The 22108-nt window shown below is 42.5% G+C and overlaps 1 protein-coding gene across 1 annotated transcript in view; it reads left to right on the top strand.

Moving 5' to 3' along the window:
• sptbn5 (spectrin, beta, non-erythrocytic 5) overlaps positions 1-13775 on the top strand; it is a gene marked incomplete at both ends in the record, with an annotated part of 94721 nt that extends 80946 nt beyond the window's left edge. Inside the window, 13 exons of the mRNA XM_083998463.1 lie at positions 436-591; positions 1212-1429; positions 2482-2680; positions 3448-3624; positions 4188-4295; positions 6541-6764; positions 7254-7545; positions 8491-8562; positions 8961-9044; positions 9828-9919; positions 10028-10144; positions 11227-11477; positions 13594-13775. Of these exons, the coding sequence (XP_083854589.1) occupies positions 436-591; positions 1212-1429; positions 2482-2680; positions 3448-3624; positions 4188-4295; positions 6541-6764; positions 7254-7545; positions 8491-8562; positions 8961-9044; positions 9828-9919; positions 10028-10144; positions 11227-11477; positions 13594-13775 (2172 nt within the window). The remainder of the gene's footprint in view (positions 1-435; positions 592-1211; positions 1430-2481; positions 2681-3447; positions 3625-4187; positions 4296-6540; positions 6765-7253; positions 7546-8490; positions 8563-8960; positions 9045-9827; positions 9920-10027; positions 10145-11226; positions 11478-13593) is intronic.
• Between the last annotated feature and the right edge of the window lie 8333 nt (positions 13776-22108).

Raw genomic sequence — 22108 nt, 5'->3', positions numbered from 1 at the left:
ATGCCAAATTCTGTTTTCAATGCCAACTTTTAATGTCAGGGGAAATAGCTCCATACCACCTTCAAGTAACGCGAGGACTGATTTCAAAGTAAAGGTGCTTTATTCTCGTAATGTTTTGACTTTATTTTCGAAGTCTGTGTTTTTTTTTTTTTTTCTTAATGTGGCCCTAATACTGCGTCGTAATGACATGATGAGGTGAAAAATTATTACAATATTTCACAATACAGCATCATTATATAATGTGGCACTACAGGGTCCAGTGTATGGAAAAGGTTGAGAACCGCTGGTGTAAAACACACACACACACACACACACACACACACACACACACACACACACACACACACACACACACACACACACACACACACACACACACACACACTCACACACACACGTGCTGATGGTTTTCCTGTCTGGTCTGTGTGTGGACAGAGTCTGCAGGCGGCGAGGGAGATTCACCAGTTCAACCACGACATGGACGAGCTGAAGGGCTGGATGGCCGAGAAGGAGGCGGTGCTGGACTCGGAGGACCAGGTCCAGGACCTGCAGAGCATCCAGACTCTGCTGCGGCAGCACCAGGCTCTGGAGGTAGGAAACACTGCTACATGTTTATATATGAATACATTCAACAATATAACTTTATTTAAATGTTTTTACTTTGACTGACTTGAATTAAAACCACAACGCTTTACTTGGAAACACAGTAACAGTAATAAAGTTCAACCTGGGCCACGTTAATAACAAAAACACCTGTGATTTCTGAGCAACAACAATTATTATTTTAATTATTATATTATTATTGTTCTTTATGGCTCAACCCCAAACACTCGTGGATTCCAATGTGTGGATGTTTACGTTCATGAATCATTTGTTTCGCTCAGACGTGAACTCATCCACGGTCAGAGAGAAGCAGGTTCCTGGTTTTTCCCTTTAGTTACTTGCACTTTGTTTATTGTATTTTATTTTAAATGGACTGCAACCTCTTTTAAATGTTTTATTGTATATTCTTCTTATACTTTTATTCTTTATGCAATAAGAATTTCACTGTAATTACTTGTCATTATATGTCAGTTATACTAAACGTGTGTGCTGATGGGCTGATGGGTTACTGAGTGTGTATTATTGGTTTAGGTCATTATTAAGGCAACATAATTAGAAAATACCTTCATTATAAAATTTCCTTTTTCCTGTGTGTGTCTGTCTGTCAGAGGGACCTGGCTCTGATCTCTGAGGAGGTGTCGAGGAGCGGGGAGGAGGGCCGCGCTCTGAGCCGGCGCCAGCCCCAGTCCCAGTCCTCGGTGGACCGGCGGCTGCAGGAGCTGGAGTTCAGCTGGAGCAGCGTCCGGGACAAGGCCTCGCAGCGCGGCCGCCGCCTCGGACAGGCAGAGGAGGTGCACAGATACCTGGCCCACTGGACCGAGCTCATGTAGGTTCCTCTGCACTTCACAGCAGCCCCCGTGCTTTTATTTTGAAGGGCTCATCCATAGTTAAGAGTGAACACCAACAGAAAAAACAGAAATGCAATGACACGCGAGGTGACAGAGCCACACTGCAAAAACTCAAAATCTTACCAAGAATATTTGTCTTATTTCTTCTAGTCAAAATGTCATTTCTAGTCAAAACAAATCTCATTATACGTAAAATCACATAAAAAGCAGCTTGTTTTTAGACACTTTTTACTTCTTTCAAGCAGATTTTCACTTGAAATAAGTAGAAAAATCTGATAGTGGAGCAAGTTTTTCTTTCTTATTACAAACACAAAAAAAAACTTGTTTTCACTGGCAGATTTTTCTACTTATTTCAAGTGAAAATGTGTTTGAAACAAGTGAAAATTATCTAAAAACAAGTTCATTTTTAGGTGATGAGACTTATTTCAAGTGGAAAGAGATTAGTTTTGACTAGAAATGAGACATTTTGACAAGAAATAATTGGTCCGGTCCAAGAATTTCACCGTGCGCGCGGAGGCTCATGGGAAATGTTGTGTGAAAATGCGTATTAGCTTTCCAAAACTCCTCGTTGTCACTTTAAAAACTGATTCAGATGTGATGTTCATTTTGTTTTTGGAGAGGAAATATAGCTCCTGATATCGTCTGTAGCCATCATCATCATCATCATTCATCATTCAACTTTTTCTCATGGTCTGGTGTTAAAAAAACAACAACTAAAAATCGCAAAAATCAGCAATATTGAAGAATCACAATTTAAATCTGCAACCAAAAGAATCGAATCTGGAGAAAAGCACATCATCCCAGCCCTAATATATAGGAAAAATCACAGCACATGTCTGTTCTGATGATACAAGTCAGCGGTGTAAAGCTCAAACACATGGAGGGACAACATCTGAAAGTGCAGCATAGTTTTATTCCTGTGTTTCATGCAGACACTGATGTTTTAGGGCTCGTGGAAACTTGGTTGTTTAGTTGGCTAAAATGATAATAACAATAGTATGAACCCTGTGTGTGTGTGTGTGTGCTGCAGGGCGTGGCTGAAGGAGATGCTGTCCCTGGTGCGCGGCGGCGAGGCGCTGAGCGTGGAGGGAGCCGACCTGGAGCAGCTGGTCAGGAAGCACGAGGAATACCGAGTCCAGATCGACCGGCAGCTCGGAGGGAAGTCCAAGGCCGTGAAGGAGGAAGGGAGGAGGCTGATGGAGGGAGGAGGGAACTTCATGTCCCAGGAGGTGAAATCTTACCAAGAATATTTGTCCTATTTCTAGTCAAAATTTCATTTCTAGTCAAAACTAATCTCATTATACGTAAAATCACATAAAAAGCAGCTTGTTTTTAGACACTTTTTACTTCTTTCAAGCAGATTGTCACTTGAAATAAGTAGAAAAATGTGATAGTGGAGCAAGTTTTTCTTTCTTGTTACAAGCACAAAAAACTAGGGGGTTGTTTTATATGGCAAGCCATTTTAACATGTAAAAGGCAGACTGACTGGATATGTGTTGTAGATATCTGTAATTCAGTTTTGCTGAGTCAAAAAGAACATTTCAGATCCACAGCTACATTCTTCCTACTGTAGGACAAATGACGTCACACTGCAAAAACTCAAGTATCTTACCAAGAATATTTGTCTTATTTTTAGTCAAAATGTCATTTCTAGTCAAAACAAATCTCATTAGACTTAAAATAAGACTCATCACCTAAAAACTTTTTACTTTTTTCAAGCATATTTTCAATTGAAATAAGTGAAAAAATCTGATAGTGGAGCAAGTTTTTCTTTCTTATTACAAGCACAAAAAACAACTTGCTTTCACTGGCAGATTTTTCTACTTATTTCAAGTGAAAATTAGTTTGAAACAAGTGAAAATGATCTAAAAACAAGTTCATTTTTAGGTGATGAGTCTTATTTTAAGTGGAAAGAGCGAGGTTACAGCTGTTTGATCTGTGTCGTAGCCTCTGTACTTCACCTCCTTCCTCTTCCTCCTCCTCCTCTTCCTCCCAGGTGGAGGAGCGTCTGTGCGAGCTGGAGGAGCGGGAGCAGCAGGTGGAGCAGCAGTGGGAGGAGACCAGGCTGCTGTACGAGGAGGAGCTGGAGCTGCTGCTGCTGCAGAGGGAGCTGGAGCAGGCGGAGCGCTGGCTCAGCTCCTACGAGAACACGCTGTCGGCTCAGGACTACGGAGTAGGTCCTTCCTTCCTTCCCTTTTCCCTTCCTTCTGTCCTTCCTGTCATCCTTACTTCTTCTTCCTTCCTCTTTTGATCCAATTGACCTGATCTGTTCCCTCCCTCCATCTTTCTTTCCACAATCCTTTTTCCTTTCCTTTCTTCCTTTCCTTCCTTCCTTCCTTCCTTGAATGAATCTTTTCCCTCCCTCCATCTTTCTTTCCTTCCTTCTTTCCACAATCCTTTTTCCCTCCCTTCCTTTCCTTCGTCCTTACTTCTTCCTTCCTTTTTGACCCAATTGGCCCAATCTGTTCCCTCCCTCCATCTATCATTCCTTCCTTTTCCCCTTCCTTCTTTCCTCCCATCTTTCCTCCCATGTTTCCCTATGTCCTTCCTTCCTTCTTTCCTTTCATCCTTCCTTGACTCAGGAGGAAAACAGGAGGGTTAACCTCTGAATTACAACTATTCCTAATTCCAGTTCAAGATATCTGTAATTCACCTCAATTAAAGATATCTACATGTCCCTGTTCAGATATCTTAAATAAAGTTTTGACTAGTAACACCCCCCCCCTCCTCCTGCAGGACTCTGTGTCTGACGTGATGGAGCTGCTGAAGAGGCAGGAGGACCTGGAGGCCATGATCCAGGCCCAGAACGAGCGCTTCATCGCCCTGCAGAAGAAGAAAACACAGGTCGGATAATACAGTAGATGATCAGATAAAAGCTGAATCTGTGTGATGTCATGGATTTGTACTCTACTTTTTGTCTCCATGGGACTACAGATGGAAATTAGGTTTTGGGCTCAATCTGGCGTATTTACAAGTTATTTTTGTATGTTCATGAATATGCAGAGTCCCGTTACAAATAAAACAGAACCAGCGGAGAGGAGTTTCATCTTTGCTGAACAGAAGATTTGTTCTAAATGAAATAAAACAGAGTTCCCACGCGTCTTGGAAAACAAATGGTTTTGAGATTAAAAGCTTGAGTTGCACTCCCTTTGCTCCCTTTGTAGTCATATGCCTGGTAATCATTTGAAAAGCGCGTTTTCCCGCCATTCTAGTGTCGTTGTGACATCAGCTCCCGGATGTTGGACTCCTCCACCTCTGTCCACCAAGGAGCTGCTGAGTGTTTCCAGTGTTGGAGCTGTCGTCTCCTCTGGTTTATGAACTAAAACAACACGTTTGAGTTGTTATATGATAAAAATGTCGTTATTTCTAAGCAAGTCAGAGATGATTTCATAGATGAGTTAGAGCCACAGACTGAACATCTTTAAATCAGACTTAAAGCAGAAGTGAGTGATATATTTGTGTTAATATAAGTCTTAAATAGTTATATCTTCCGACAGCAATCACTTACATAGAGTGTTTGGACCGAAACACGGGTCTGTCAGTCACTCTGCTCTGCTCTGAGCCGAGGAGAAAACATTTATCGTATCCTACAGTTTTTATCCAATGAGGAGAGAGAACGGCATGCAGGGCTGTGTGTGCAGCCAAGGGACGACGTGAATGTGGCGACGTAGGGACGAGGACTGTTATGGTGCGTTCAAGGAAACTCGTATTTTTCCGACCTGTGACGTCGTACCAGTTTGATCTGGTACATAGACTGTACAAAAAGACGTACTGGTACGATTTCACGGGTCAGAAGTTACGAGTGGCCGTTATAGCGACTTTCACCGGTAAAACAGGTCGGAAAAACACGAGTGGGTTGCCTGGAACGCTACAAAGTCGTAAGTTGTGACTTCAAGCTGTAATTTATGATTTCAAAAGCCTGCCTGGAACGCAGCATTAGCCAAAACGACCGGATCACTCACTTCTGCTTTAATAATAAACATAGAAACAAACTGGTTAAAGACCCACTCCCGTGAAAATCGTGTTTTTTGAGCTTTTCACATGTTCCTGTGGCATTTTTCTTGTGTTAGAGCACATATCAGCAGAAAAGGAAGTGCAAAATTGCATTTCTGAGTTTTTCTGCCTTCAAACTGCTGTGAACCAATGGCAGACGCAAACTGGCAGTTTCAGGGAGACTGGAGCTGACGTGTCACAGCTCCAGGGGAGGGCACTAGTGCTACAAGCTCCCGCCCCACTTGCATCTGGCTCAGAGGTGAAAGCCTTCACAGCTCAGTGTAGCTGTCAAGGTATAACAGGTATAGCTCAACTGGTAGAGCAGCTTGCATCGTGAGCAAAGACTATGATCCAGTCTGGGATCGAATCCCAGTGTGGAGTTTTACGCTAAATGCGCTGAATCGGTAATTGTACAATGTCCAGCTGTCAGCAAGCGGGGGGTGGGGTGCGAGGAGGTGGCTGGGCGGGTGCAGAGCAGCACAGTCTCCGCCCACCCTCCAGAGGTGCATTGCTAATGTGCATTGCTAATGAGCTGGTTTTAACATGACCAAAAAGGCTTGCGGGAGTGGGACTTTAATAAAGACGCCTCACTGCAAAAATTCTAAATCTTACCAAGAATATTTGTCTCATTTCTAGTCAAAACAAATCTCATTATACCTAAAATCACACAAAAAGCAGCTTGTTTTAGACACTTTTTACTTATTTCAAGCAGATTTTCACTTGAAATAAGAAGAAAAATCTGATAGTGGAGCAAGTTTTTCTTTCTTATTACAAGCACAAAAACTTGCTTTCACTGGCAGATTTTTCTACTTATTTCAAGTGAAAATTTGTTGTTTGAAAGTGAAATTATCAAAAAACAAGTTAATTTTTAGGTGATGAGTTTTATTTTAAGTGGAAAGAGATTAGTTTTGACTAGAAATTAGACATTTTGCCAAGAAATAAGACAAATATTCTTGGAAAGATTTTGAGTTTTCTCTGGGTTAGGTTGAGCTGCTATTGGAGGGTTTTTACGGTGATCGATGGACGACGGTTTGTGGACGCGTTGGACGTGACTTCATCTCGTCTTGATGTAAAATTTCTTTGTTTGTTTCCCCAGAAGGAGAAGAGACTGGGTCTCCATGGAGACGGAGAGGACAAGGACCGTGAGGAGAGGAGACCTCCAGCCAGAGTCTCGTCCCTGAGGAGCAAACCACCAGAACCAAGGACTCTGCAGGTCTCTTCCTCCTCCTCCTCCTCTTCCTCCTCCTCCTCCTCTAGAGACGTCGTCCGCCGGCTCAGCAGCAGCAGGAAGACGGGCGGTCTCAGTCTCAGTCCGATTCCGTCTCTCCAACCAGAACCAGAACCAGAACCAGAACCAGAACCAGAACCAGAACCTGAACTAAGACCTGAACCCCGGAGGAGACTGAGCTCCAGTAAAAAGCCTGAAGAAGCAGCAGCAGCAGCTCCTCCTGTGGCGACTTGGAGACGTCCAATCAGACGCTCCGACGCCCGCGCCTCCTCTCCAGAACCTCCTCAGTCACCTCCTCCTCCTTCCTCCTCCTCCTCTTCCTCTTCCAAACCTCCTCCCCCCTCCTCTTCCTCTTCCTCTTCTAAACCTCCTCCCCCCTCCTCTTCCTCCTCCTCCTCCTCCTCTGAAGCTTCTCCGGAGCAGCAGCGTCGTCTCATCGGGTCCAAACCTCCTCTGGCTCCTAAACCTCGACTCTCCTCCTCCACGGAGCAGCTGATTGGACGTCGGTCTGAGCCTCTGAGCCAATCAGAGAAGCCTGACTCCTCCCCCTCACCCCCACCCTCCCCACCACCACCAATCAGAAGCCTCGTAGCTCCGACCGAACCTCCTCCTCCTCCTTCTCCTCCGCCCGTCGCTCAGAGGCGAACGCTCCGTGAGACGCCGACGCCGTCGCTCAGACAACGGATCGATAACGACGACGACGACAACGACGACGACAGTCTGGATGTTTCTGACGCTGTGGCTCCGCCCACTGACCTGCAGGCTGCTCGGCCAATCACAGCGCAGGAAACCGACTCCCCTGACGACCTCCAGCCTCCTGCAACAACGGAGCTGCAGGACGACGATGCACCAGAGGAACCGCCCACAGCTCAGGTCATCATCCATCAATCAATCAATCAATCAATCAATCAAAACCAAATCAATATGAGACACATGGAGAAGTTTTATTGAACTATTAATTGATTCTTTGGTAACACTTTACTATAATAGGTATTAATCAGATTGACATAACACTGTCATAAACATCAATGAATACTTCTGACAGCTGTGGTTAAGCGTCATTCGGTAAGTTATGTCACTTTTGATGCAAAGTTGACATTGTTTGAGATGTTTTTGTTCTGACAACTTGACATAAAGACAATTTAAACTGTCATAACAGACCTAATTGCCAAACTTTAAAAATGATGTCAAGTTCTCATAAGAAGGAACATCTCAAATAATGTCAACTTTGCATCAAAAGTGACATAACTTACCGAATGACACTTAACCACAGCTGTCAGAAGTATTCATTGATGTTTATGACAGCTGTTATGTCAGTCTTATGAAAACCTATTCAAGTAAAGTGTTGGCCCAATATTTTATTGTTTCTGTCTTTTTAAAGGGACATTGTGTAACTTCTCCTGTTATCTATTCATGAAAATCGATTATTTCATTCAATGGAGCGTTACACTGATGCTGCATTCACCTGCAGTCGGGCAGACGGCCGTCGCTAACAAACCAGATGTCATTTTAGTCACAGAAGTCCAGAGAAAGACGGTAAAACAATACCACATCGCCATGACAACATATTGTCACGTGTATTGTTTTGCCTCGTGCAGCGGCTGTCGTCCGTCTGCCGTCTGCCCAATTTCAGGTGAATGCAGCATGAAAAATACGACTGAGTTGCTTGAGATATACAACCGCAACACTAGATGGGAGGAATTCCTACACAATGTACCTTTAAAGTTTTATAGACAAGAATAAACTTTTTTATTAATTAAAGAAAATGAACCAGTAAACGTTTGTGTGATGTCAGTGTTTGTGTTGTTGCGTTGCCAGGTGACGGCCGAGCAGAAGCCAATCAGGATGGAGGGAACTCTGGAGATCAAACTGAAGCAAGCAGGAACCAAGGTGAGACACTTCCTGTTGGGATCAACCAATCAAACAGCTGTGATTAGCAGTCGACTACAACTCCCATGATGCATTTTGGCGACAGGAAAAAGCCACAGATGTTAAAATAACGTTAAATTTCAAACATGGAGGAGAGTTGTGTGTATTTTCTACCACTCTGACTGACTATGCAGCAGCAGAGCATCATGGGTAATGTAGTATCTGTGTAGTGTTCTCTCATAAATGACATAGAAAACATAATTTGTCATAGAAATAAGTGAAGCTGGTGAACAACACTGATAAAAACATCCAGAAGAGTTCAGTGACATCAACTGTTTTTATTATTATTATTATTAACTGTGATTGTGTTGTTGTTGTTGTTGTTGTTGTTGTTGTTGTTGTTGTTGTTGTTGCTGCAGGCTCAGGAGCACTGGGAGGAGGTGTTTGCTGTTCTGGAGGGAGAAACTCTGAGTCTGTTCACAGACCGAGCTGCTGCTGCACAGGTTGGAGTTAAACTGAAAACCTTTATTTTGATTCCGATACCGATGACCGATAGATTTCTGCCTCCAGAGGCCGATACAGATACCGATAACTGATAACCGATAACTGATAACAGATAACATACCTGGAGATACGAAAGACTAGTGAGGACCTAAAACATCATAACATCAATACTATAAACAAACCAAAAACAGTTTTGACTCTTTAAATGAAGATCTTCTATTATCAAGACTTTCAAACATTTGGTAAAAGTTGTCAAACTAAAAGTCGTTGTTCCGACCTCTTTATGTTCATATTTCTATGGTTCATGTGTAACACGCTGGGTAACGGGTAAAACACCGTGGAGAAGATGTTGATATTAAGTCAAGTCTCCAAAATTCTGACCGAGTTGACGAGTTGTTTTCCGACATGAGAGAGTAGTCCACTATTCTGATGATTTAGCTCAGTCGCTCTTTTGCATTGACTTAACATGTAAACTTGTCGGCAGCAACAAAAATAAAAGGTCCAGTGTGAACGCAGCTTTATACCGAGGCCATTGAACACAGCGTTCACTGCAGCCGTCCAGAGCGCTCGGTTAAAGAAACGACCCACAGCGCAGAGCTGACAGAAATATAAACTATGTCTTATCAGAGCTGTTCGTTATGAAATCGGAATGACGTCATAATTTGCTGATATCGGGACGATAATTATCCTGGAACCCTAAAAACATCCCAACTAATATTAACAGACCATAATAAATATATCATGATGTAAACAGGTTGTGTTTGTGTGTTGCACTTCCACAGAGAACCTCCAGGTGGCCTCCCATCAACATGGAGGGAACCGTCTGCAGAGAGAACTCCTTCTACAGGAAGAAGGAGAACACCTTCAAACTCATGTAATAGATACATATTCATGGTTTCATTAAACATGTTGGGTGATGTGTTCTCGTTAGTTTTGCAGTATTTACTCTTACCGTGTGTGTGTGTGTGTGTGTGTGTGCCAGTCTGCAGGACGGCAGTCAGTTCCTGTTTGCGGCATGCAGCAGAGAGCTGCAGCAGCTCTGGATGAAGAAGCTGCAGAACGGTCCAGAGTCTGAGAGCAGCGACTCTGACGACTCAGGGTGAGTACGCTCACACACACTTCTACCAATTCAATGTTACGGTCACTAAGTGGACCAGTATCTGTGTGTGTAGTTTTTATTTTAACTCAAATCTGCCACTGTGGTTCAGACATCACCTCTTCTGGAAAGTGGCGGTGTTTAGGAACCTTTAGGATGAACTCATTGTGGCGTTTAATTGTGAAAACAAGAAATGGTGACATTCCCATATTTCACTTATATTTCAAAGAATTTATCTTAAAGGGACAACGAGGAGTTTTTATTTGGTTCTAAAAGAGTCTCATATTAATGTGGATGAATCTACGTTACCACTTGTTAATGGCTCCATTTTAGATACCGTATTTTCCAGACTACATGTCGCACCGACCGGAGTAGTAGTCGCATCTGTCAAAAAATACGTCATGAAGAGGAAAAAAAACATATATAAGTCGCATTTATTTTTGCAACATTTAATTAATAGCCAGGTCTCATATAATGGTCGGGGCTTTGTTTACATGAACAAATCCAGACCAGAAACATTTGTAACAACACCGGGAAAAGTCGCTAGATTTGGCGCTAGTCGCTTTTGTCAAAAAGAAAGTCGCCAGATTTAGTGAGAAAGTCGCCACACTGTACGGCGTCATAGATGACATAACGTATATTTTTGATATATAAGTCGCTTCTAAATATAGACCGCGTGGCCAAACTACTAAAAAAAGCGCAACTTATAGTCCAGAAAATACGATAAATATATCGTTTTGTCTTTATCGTTATTTTGTTATTATTTAGTGGTCGTCTCGCTCAGCATTTCCTAGTTTCGGGTCCTGGGAATAAAGCCTCCGGATTGCCCTTTATGGTCGGAACTACGACGGTATCTGATCGTCTTCCAACCTCCGACTTTCATTCTTGATCAATCAAAACATTCTTGGCCAATGTTTTCGTTTTTGTCCGTCTTGCGCTGGTGCAAGAATTTCACCGTGCGTGCAGAGGCTCATGGGAAATGTAGTGAAAACACTTTGCTTTCCAAAACTCCTGGTTGTCCCTTTAAAGAGATGAGCTGAAGACATGAATGACATAAATCCTGTTTCTGTCCTGGTCTCCTCCAGGAGAGCGTCGTCCGTCAACCTCAGTCTGGAGAAGTTGGCCGAGGCTCCTGACGACTCGTCTCCATCGTCTCCGTCTCCGTCCGGGACTCTGGACTCGGACCGGAGACATGAGAGCCTGGAGAGACAGTGGTCCAGCGACAGCCAGCCCCCCCCTCCCAAACCCCCCCACACCTACTACAACAAGCACCGCTACCCGGCCGGGGGGGAGGGGGGGCAGAGCCACGGTGAGGAGACGCAGCAGCAGCAGCACAGTCAGACCCCTTAACGCCTCCTAGTGGTCGACTGTAAAACTGCACTATAGTTTTCTGACAGGGCAAAATCCAAATAAAACGCCAAGATCTAATTGTTTGTGAAGCTTGGAACACTTTTAAACTTTTTTTTAAATAGCCTATAATGAAATAAAATGATTTTAAAGGAATACGCCAACATTTTTTTTTCGTGTCTTGCCTCACTCCCGAGTCCATGACCAGCAGATAGACACCATCCTTTCCACTGTGTGTGCAGTAACAAGGGAGATAGAGCCGTATCGCCGTAATTAGCTTAGCTCAAACACTGGAAGTGTATAGGTAGTGTTAGCCTGCCTCCACCTAAAGTCGCTAATTAGCTTAGCTCAAACACTGGAAGTGTATGGGTAGTGTTACGCCGGGATTCCACTGGATGCGGAACGATTCCGAAACGGGTCCGCTACGGATCGGCTGCGTACTCCGACTCCGTCAACTCACACCGGTTCCGTCCGTGATGTTGATTGTTGCGGCTCCGCCGCACAGCGAGAACACGTGATCTCGCGATAAAGCGGGTTGTAGTTTCCATAAAGTGAACCACAAAATCAAAAACAATTAATTTAATCCAGAGGAGTAGTAGAGAAACAACTTGGTGCTGACCTGACTTGATTTTACAATCACTATCTCCTTGTCCATGGTGTAAACGGGGTGAAATGATGTCTGAAAACCTCCGAGCTGCTGACTTCAGGCCGGTCGCTGCCCATTACAACGTTTTCAAGGTGTAAAGCAGGAAATATGCTCCGCTGTAAACATGGTGTATTTTATTTTGAAAATTAACCGGGTGTTTTATTTTGTATTTTGCCCGCGATTTCCTGTCATACACGACCTGCTCTGTGCTGATTGATGCGCCGTGCATCGGCGTCCGGCAAAAATAGAAGCTCTGCATATCTTTTGCGAGGGCTGCCGGATGCCGGTGCCGTTCCGGACCCACGACGCAGCGGACCCGGAGTCAGTGGACGCTGCCACGGTGATTATAATTAATACGTAACGGCTCCGCCGCCGTACCGGAGCGGATCTGCAGCCGTTCCGCATCCAGTGGAATTTAGGCGTTAGCCTGCCTCCTACCCGAGCTGAAATCAGCAGTCAGAAGCTGATTTCATTTTAGCTCTAAACTCTGTAAATATATCACTTTATCCACATTTCAAACATGTTTAGGTGAGAAAGTAGCCGTTTAGATCAGCAGTGTGTCGTTAATTTGTCTAAATACCAGCTGTTTACTATTTTGTTGGGACGAATTCGGCACTACTCAAGCTAGCCGTTGTGACCAACGCACTTCTGGTTACTTTCACAAAATAAAACACCCTTTGCCCTTTACATACAGAAAACCATGACGATAGAATTTGTGCTTTTACTTTGAAACAGGAAGCTAACCTACCCTCGATGTAGCTAGCTTGAACCAAAATAAAGCGTCTTTGCTTGAACCCTCCGTTTTGACCGATCTCGTCCTGTTAGCGGCATTTGACCGCTCAAGATGCCTTACCGGAGAGTTTTGTCAGCTCTGAGACGAAGATCGGCCCGCCGGTTTCCGTTTAGAGTTGCTGAAGAGTTTCTCTGATGACTTTAGGTGGAGGCAGGCTAACACTACCTATACACTTCCAGTGTTTGAGCTAAGCTAATTAGTGACTTTAGGTGGAGGCAGGCTAACACTACCCATACACTTCCAGTGTTTGAGCTAAGCTAATTAGTGACTTTAGGTGGAGGCAGGCTAACACTACCCATACACTTCCAGTGTTTGAGCTAAGCTAATTAGCGACTTTAGGTGGAGGCAAGCTAACACTACCCATACACTTCCAGTGTTTGAGCTAAGCTAATTAGCGACTTTAGGTGGAGGCAGGCTAACACTACCCATACACTTCCAGTGTTTGAGCTAAGCTAATTAGCGACTTTAGGTGGAGGCAAGCTAACACTACCCATACACTTCCAGTGTTTGAGCTAAGCTAATTAGCGACTTTAGGTGGAGGCAAATGTGCCGGCCCAGCGAGCTTCCAAAAAGATCAATATTATATATATTACAGTATTTGACGACGTGCATATAATAAGACTATCGTAGTAAAAGTAAAAACTTTTATGTTTGTTGTTGTTGCAGGTTCACATGGAAACCTCCTCCAGCCTCCTTCCTCCTCTCCTCCTCCTCCTCCTCCTGTCGCCCCTGACGACCAGCACGACGTCCCCACGGTGACGACCCCGCCCCCAGAGGACGGCGCCAACAAAGACAAGACCGGCAGGACTTCAGGCTTCAGCTTCAGGAAGTTCTTCTCTAAGAAATAAAACCGGACGTCGTGGATCTGCAGGTGACCAGGAGATTTAACAAAACTACTTCAGGTCGCGGAAAAAAAGAAATAAAACTTGAATGAAACGTTGCAACAAAGTGATTTAACTGATGAAGATCAAAGAGCCACGGAGGAAACAAGACCACACGGGTTTCCTCCTCTTCTTCTTCCTTCAAAACTGTCGCTAATTATAAATTAAATTCTGAACTTTACAAGCAGATAAACTCAGTGCGGTGACATCGACTTAACAGTTTTATTCAGATACGTCGTCTGCCAAACAGGTTTTTAAGTTTTTATTTCAGAAAATCTATGTTTTTTTTTTCACATATTTGCCTCAAAACATCACAGAAGCCACGTTGTTATAAATGTGATTCATTTTCACTATTTTCATTGAATTTTGTGTTTTTTAATTCAGATGTCTGTTCACTACAACTGATTTAGTGTCCAAACACCTGTTCCTCTGATCAGAACCCAAAGTCTTAAAGGAATAGTTCACCAAAAAATGAAATCCAGTCATTAGTGACTCCCCCCTCATGCTGATGAATACTCCGGAGTAGTTTTTTATTTCTCAAAGGTCATCTGGAGACCCGGGAGGCCGGTTCCTAGTCCAACCAAAACTTTATATGAGAGTAATAATAGGGTCCGACACAAAAACGTCCATAAAACTACACAACAACCATGTAATATTCCTCCACACTGCTCGTCCACTGCAATCCAAGTGTCCTGAAGGGAGATAGTCCAGAGTTTACTGGAAACTACCTCATTTAGGACATTTTTACAGCCTAAACAGTCCTGGATTGAATTTGCCTCCAGACTTTCTTTTTTTTTTGGTGAACTATTCCTTTAGTGAGCTGTGTTTTTATCTTAATTATCTCTAATAAACCAAAGTGAGACAGAGACACAGAGACATTTGTGTGTTTGTTTCCTCCACTTTGACGCTGCTGAAGAATCTGAAGTGACTTCCTGTGGAGGTTTTTAACTCCCGACAACATTTATTTTTATTTCTCTAAGATCGACGGTAATTTCCACTAATTTTTTAGAAGCTGAAAAGATTGTTATTTTTTTTATTTTGGTAGATGATGCTTCATGTTTTTTTTTTTTTTTGTGAATCCATTTATTTATTAATGAGCAACAGATCTTCGTCTTCACTTCGACCAATTAAAGTCAATTGAAGAGTTTGAGAGTCATTGAGACGTGACATCATCATCATCACATTATTTATATTCATCTGGTTTGTTTTATTCATCTATCCTGGTAAATATTCATTATTAATCTGATTGAATTGCACTGAATGTTTGAATAAAAACCTTCCCACACTTCATCTTCATCATGAGTTCTTCCTCATCAACGTATTGATCTCATGAGCAGCTTTAACCAAACTGAACCATCACCGGTTTATTAAAGAGACAAATGAATCGTTGAGGCCTCGACTTGTTTGTCTGGTTAATAAAATACTTCAAATATTGTTTCAATAAAAACATGATAAAACTTAAAAAAACTTTAAATGTGACCAGAATAATAAAGAATATATGAAATGTAATCACTCTTATTTATCTTCATATTTCTGAGTCGTTTCTAACTCTGTTGAAATTAATTTTACACTCAAACTTTTCTAGTTTCTATTTATTATTAATAATAAGCTCTAGTTCTTCTGCAGTTTCTCCTCCGGCCACCAGGGGGCGGCAGCAGCTCAAGTTTCACATCCTTCACTGAAGTCTGTTTAGTTTTTCTCCTGATCCACTCAAACTGTTTGTGTTTATTTGTTTAGTTTCCAGCAGATCATTCACACCAGAAATAAAAATACAGATATAAAATGAACAATAAAAACAAAACAAAACAGATTTCTGTTCCAGACCGACGCCGTGGTCACACCTGCATCACATTCACAAGTCTGTTGGAAGAGTTGGAAATGAAAGAAAACGACTTCTTCTTGTGGGACAAACGGCTCTAAATGAACAGTTTATACCAGTGTTGATTATTGATTATTGACCTCTGTCCCATGATGGATAATCCAAACAATCTTTATTTCTAGGTCAAGGTAATCTGCTTTATTGATCCCCAAGAGGCAGATTATAATGCAGCAACAACCACAGATAAATACCAACACACACACAGTTCAATAAACATAACAATAGTAACAAAAAAAAAATGCAAATATCAACTTATTAACTTTATTTATGTCTCAATGAGAACTAGCAGTGAAAAAATAATTTAGTAAACTGAAATAAATATAAAAATTACATTTTTTCCAAAAACGAGAACTGAATAAAAACTCCAATGAACAATGCAAAAGTCAAGTTTCATCATCAACAGCAGCTTAGTTGTAGTTTTCTTGTCGATGTCTAAAGCTGCAGGAAGAAAACGACTTGGAGTAGCTACGACCCACAGTAGATAAGACTGAATGGAACCTGATGAGGACTGATGGGAACATTATGGGATGGATTTTTTTGTAAATGATCCAGAAATAAAACATCTCAGCTGGTTCCTCTGATGTTGAACCAGTTCTCTGGTTCCTCCTCTGACTCCTGCAGCTGCAGCTCCTCCTCTAGACCACAAGGTGTCGCTGTCAGAGCAGGAATGCTCCTCCTCCTCTTCCTCTTCTCTCCTTCCTCCTCCTCTTCCTCTCTCTCTCCTCCTCCTCCTCTTCCCCCTCCTCCTCCTCTTTCCTCCTCCTCCTCCTCTCCTCTTCTCTCCTCTTCCTCCTCCTCTTCCTCCTCTCTCTCCTTCCTCCTCCTCCTCCTCCCCTCTCCTCCTCCTCCTCTTATTCCTCCTTCTCCTCCTCCTCCTCCCCTCTCCTCCTCCTCCTCCTCTTATTCCTCCTTCTCCTCCTCCTCCTCCTCCTCCTCTTATTCCTCCTTCTCCTCCTCCTCCTCCTCCTCTCTCCTCCTCCTCTTCCTCTTCCTCCTCCTCTTCCTCCTCTCTCTCCTTCCTCCTCCTCCGCTTCCTCCTCTCCTCCTCCTCCTCCTCCTCCTCCTCCTCCTCCTCCTCCTCCTCCTCCTCCTCCTCCCCCTCCTCCTCCTCCTCCTCCTCCTCCTCCTCCTCTCTCCTCCTCCTCCCCCTCCTCCTCTCTCCTCCTCCTCCTTTCTCCTCCTCCTCCTCTTCTCTCCTCCTCTTCCTCTTCCTCCTCTTCTTCTCTCCTCCTCCTCCTCCTCCTCTTCCTCCTCTCTCTTCTCTCCTCCTCCTCCTCCTCCTCTTCTTTCCTCCTCCTCCTCCTCCTTTTCCTCCCTCCTCCTCCTCTTCTCTCCTCCTCCTCCTCTTCTCTCCTCCTCCTCTTCCTCTTCCCCCCTCTCCCTCCTCCTCCTCCTCCTCCTCTCTTTCCTTCCTCCTCCTCCTCCTCCTCCTCCTCCTCCTCCTGGTTCAGAAGTTTATTTTCAGCGCTTGACATTGATTGACCCATTAACCCCGCGGCGGCGCCAACACTCACTAATGATTTTCTGGCTTGTTTCTGTTTCTGTGCAGCGGGACAGCAGCAAAGGACCGCAGCATGCAGCAAAGGACCGAGTCCGAGCCCCGCGGCCGCTCGGCTTCTTTAGGCCACAAACATCCGAGAGTTTGTTAGTGACAGAGCTGAGCTGGAAGTTTCACACCAGCACTCAAACATTTAGAGACTAAACAGAAACACACTGAGACGATATGGAAATAGAAATATAAATACAACCTGCAAACTCATCCACCACCACAATAATCAACTGTTTTAGTCTATTTATTAGAGCCTAAAGCAGATTTTAGCTCCAGTTGATGTCTTAAAGTATATTTTTTGCCTTTATTTGATAGCACATAGTAGATATAGACAGGAAAGGGGATTTGAACCGGGGACGCCTGAGTTGAGGACTGTAGCCTCTACATGGGGCGGCCGCTTTAACCACTGCGCCACGCACCGCCCCAGCTCCTGTTGATGTCTAATATAATATAAAATCTGTTTATATCAAAAAATAAAAGCATCAAATCAAAACTAACAGAAATAAAATGACATAAAAAACAGTTGATCCTAGAGACGTTTACTTTATTTTAGATTTACTGTAATATCCTCAAATATGAAATAAAAGCAATATTTCATACTGAGTTATTAATATAGGCCTAAAGTCAAAATGTTTAAATAAACTGAGTTCAGGTGAAATGTCGCAGCTTTAAGGGGAAACTTCAGGGTTCATTAAGGAGAATTAATTGGTTGATTAATTGGTGCATTAGTTAATTATGAGTCGGTGTCAGTGCAGATATGTGATCTCTGCTGCTGCGGCTCAGACCTGCTCTACTCTCTCTCTGCTGTCGGACTCGAACCTGTCTTGGTCCCTGCAGGCCTCCGTCCGTCTGATTCCCGCCGCAGCATTCAGCTCACGGAGGAGGAGAAGGAGAAAGAGAAGGAGGAGAAATAAAGAAATGAAAGAAACACAGCGGGAGAGAGAGAGAGAGACTCGGACTCACAGCTCAGAAACCAGTTGAACCAGTTCACTTCATCTGCTGCATCACAGAGAGACAAGTTATTTATTATCATTTTATTCTTATTATTATGGTCTGTTTGCTGCAGATAGATTTATTATTATTTCCTCTTCACCTCTGCACAAAAAGATACAAATAAAATAAACGTCACGTGGAAGAAGAAAAAAATCTAAATGATAAAAATCCACTGGAACAAAAAGAAAAAGACGTAAAAAAAGAGAAAAGCTTCAAAATAAAAGCCCCGCGGCCTCTCGCACACAGAGGTCAAAGCTTCAGTGTTTTCAGCTGCAGCTCAGACTGAACTGGTTTATCTGTCCGTCACTGTTCAATCTACATTAAAATACAAAAAAGAAAGAAAGAAAAGAAAACACAACATCCCATAATAATGTTCCGTTTTTATTCTTATTGTTTATGAACATTTTATTTTGGAGTTTCTCTGTTTCTATTGATCCACGTCGCTTTAACAGGTTATATTTATCATTTTTATATCAGATCATTCACTTGATTTTCGTTTTAATCCAGAGTTTCCTGAAGCTTTAAAACATTAATAATGATGATGATTATTATTATTATAATAGTGAATGTTTATCCTTAAAAAACTGACATTAGTGTAAAATCAGACTTCACTGCAGGGTAAAGTCAGTGTAAGAAGGAAACCTCGTAGATAAAAAAGAAGCGGAATCATATTGAAACCAGGCAAATGAATAAATAAATAATAAAAAGAATAAATTCTGTTTATTTACGTCTCGGTTTCGCTCCTTTTAAGCTCGCGCGCTGACATTTTGATCTGTTTTCAACACGAAGTCCTGTTTTATCTGATGCACGCCTACAGCAGCGTTTATCTGCTTCACACTCACCCCTGTGTGTGTGTGTGTGTGTGTGTGTGTGTGTGTGTGTGTTTTTACATTCCTATTGAAACTGGTCTGATTCGGTGACAGAACAACAACAGACTAATAAGGAGCTGTCTCACCTGTCAGAGGTTTTTATTGTCTTTAAATGTTAAATATGTCAAATAATTTCATCTCCTCCTCCTCCTCCTCCCGCTGCAGGAGAAAGAGAAAGTTTCCAGTGAAACCAAAGACACTAATGAAACATCCAGAGAGAAGAGTTAGAGCCGGAATAAAAATAAATAAATCTCATTCTACTTAAAATAAGACTAATCACATAAAACATTGTTTTTAGACACTTTTTACTTCTTTCAAGCAGATTTTCAATTGAAATAAGTAGAAAAATCTGATAGTGGAGCAAGTTTTTCTTTCTTATTACAAGCACAAAAAAAAACTTGCTTTCACTGGCAGATTTTTCTACTTATTTCAAGTGAAAATGTGTTAGAAACAAGTGAAAATGATCTAAAAACAAGTTAATTTTTAGGCGATGAGTCTTATTTTAAGTGGAAAGAGATTAGTTTTGACTAGAAATGAGACATTTTGACAAGAAATAAGACAGATATTCTTGGAATGATTTGGAGTTTTTGCAGTGGATGATGATGGATCAGTGTGTGTGTGTGTGCAGCTGCTGCTGTAGTTCCGGTGTCGGCCGCTGGGAGGCGCCCTCCACCCTCCTTCACCTCCTCTTCCTCCTCCTCTTCTTCTTCCTCTGGGCCGTTGATCTGTCTGAGTTATTTGCTCCAGGCTTTCCCTCCGAGCCTCTGATGACAGGGAGGAGGAGGAGGAGGAGGAGGAGGAGGAGGAGGAGGAGGCGTGAACTCCTTCCTCCTTCCACCGTCCGTCCACAACTACTGCAGCTCCTCGCTCCACAACCCCCCTATTCCCCCCTATTCCCCCCCATTCCCCCCCATTCCTGTTGAATTCCTCGGATGGGGAAGCTCAGAGGTCAAAGGTGAAGGGTTCTGTTTTCTAAAAAAAAAACACCTCACATCACAGCTGCTGCAGGAAAACTTTGACTCCATGTGAATTAAATATCAATTCAAATAACTTTTTTTATCCCCTATGGGCAACTCAAAAGCACACACATTTTTATTTTATTTTATTTAACCTTTATTTATCCAGGAAGGATCCATTGAGATTCAACAATCTCTTTTCCAAGGAAGTCCCGGTCAGGAGGAGCAGCATTACAAAACAACCAATCTAAACAAGCAAGAACCTACTGTACAAGGTGGCAAAGAGACAATGATAATCGATACAATAAAAGGGTTAGACCCCAAAAGTGCAACACAGTTTGAAAGTTAAGAGTCACAGGTGCAACTGAGATTGTTTAAAGACAGAAAGAGGGATCCTCATCCGGACTTGCAGGTCATTCCAAGACCGAGGCCCAAAGTAGGAGAAGGTCTTCATCCCTAACTAGACACACAGACACACAACGACCACAAGCATTAAAATAAATACCTTCAGGTCTTAAATCATCTATAAAACACACTAAAAACATTGTTTTTCTTCTCTTGGTTACATTGTTTGGCTTCCTTATCCATGAAAATGTTGGTTTTAATATTCTTGGTGTGGGCCCCTCGGCCTTATTTGTCCGTACACTTCAATGACTTCAATTTAACCTTCGTCTTGTGTCGACTTTCTGCTATCGTCTCTTATGGTCGGTTCTGACCCGAGTCTTAAATCAACTATAAAATACATTAAAAACATTTATTTATCATGGTATTTGTTTCTCATGTCTTGGTTACGTTGTTAGGCTTCCTTATCATTTCAGTTTTAACTCTCATTATTGTTCTCATCATTATAACTGACCCCAACAACACACATGTCAGAATTTTAACCAGATCATTTTAGAATTTTGTGAAATTCTTGTTTAGTTTTATTTTGTTTAAATAGAGGTTCCTGACAAAGTCAAAAGGCCTTGATGCAATAAACTAATGTATGTGGTACCTTTATGCATTAAAAACCTAAAAACTGGCCAGAACACAAGAGGAAAGTTAAAGTGCAATGCATTAAAGTCCAGTCCAGCCCTCCACAAAGGTCTTGCATAACCTTTTACGATCCTCACAGAAGTTCCTCACAGGCCTCAGTATCTCATTAATCTCCGAAACACAACAAGAACCACCAAGTTCTTTATAAGACCATGGAAAACCAGGAAATTCCCCCCAAAAAGACCCAGTGGGAACCCACAGAAAGGCCCTAAAAGCCCAGCACATCCATCAGAACTCCCCTCATATATATATACGTTCTGGGATCTTCTCAAATATCTGGAACCACTTAGATCAGAAGAATTCCTAGATGTTCCTTATATGAACACATGGATGATGCCATCTGGAATATCAACAGAACTGGATCAGGACTAGAAAACCAACAAACATCAAACCAAAATGGCTGCAGGACCATTGGAGCCCTCACAAGACGTTAGGACTCCTGACATTGTCTCCAACCCATTGAAGAATCCGGGGAACCTGCGAGAACTCTTTAATTCTGAAAAAAAAAACCTGTATAGACTTACATTCTCCTCAAACCTCTGAATGAACGTCATCAATAGAAACTCATTAAGAACCCAAAGAACCCATTCAAACACTGTTAATCTCTAAGAACCCGGATTCGCCTGTGGAACCTCATCAAAAGCACAATTAACCACAAAAACACCTAGAATCTCCTGAAACCTTTAAGAACTTATTTATTTATTTATTTATTTAAAAGGATCCCCATTAGCTGATGCCAGTGGCACAAGCTAGTCTTCCTTGGGTCCGAAGTACCTTACATCGAAAAGAGATGTAAAAAAAACACATCACATTTTCACTATCATATCAGTCAAATAGACATCTTAATACATCGTGTTTGCAGTAAAACTTATAACAGCATGTTGGTGCTGTGAAATCTTACATTCTACGCCTTACTGTACATTTGATTGCATTTAAACAAGTTGGTAGTCGTCTTACATATCAGTCATTCATTCAGGAACAAAACAGACGGGACGACACAGGGATAAGATATTATACCT

This window comes from Trachurus trachurus (genome assembly GCF_905171665.1).
Source record: "Trachurus trachurus genome assembly, chromosome: 22".
Taxonomy (NCBI): Eukaryota; Metazoa; Chordata; class Actinopteri; order Carangiformes; family Carangidae; genus Trachurus; species Trachurus trachurus.
This window is presented reverse-complemented; position numbering and strand designations above follow the sequence as displayed.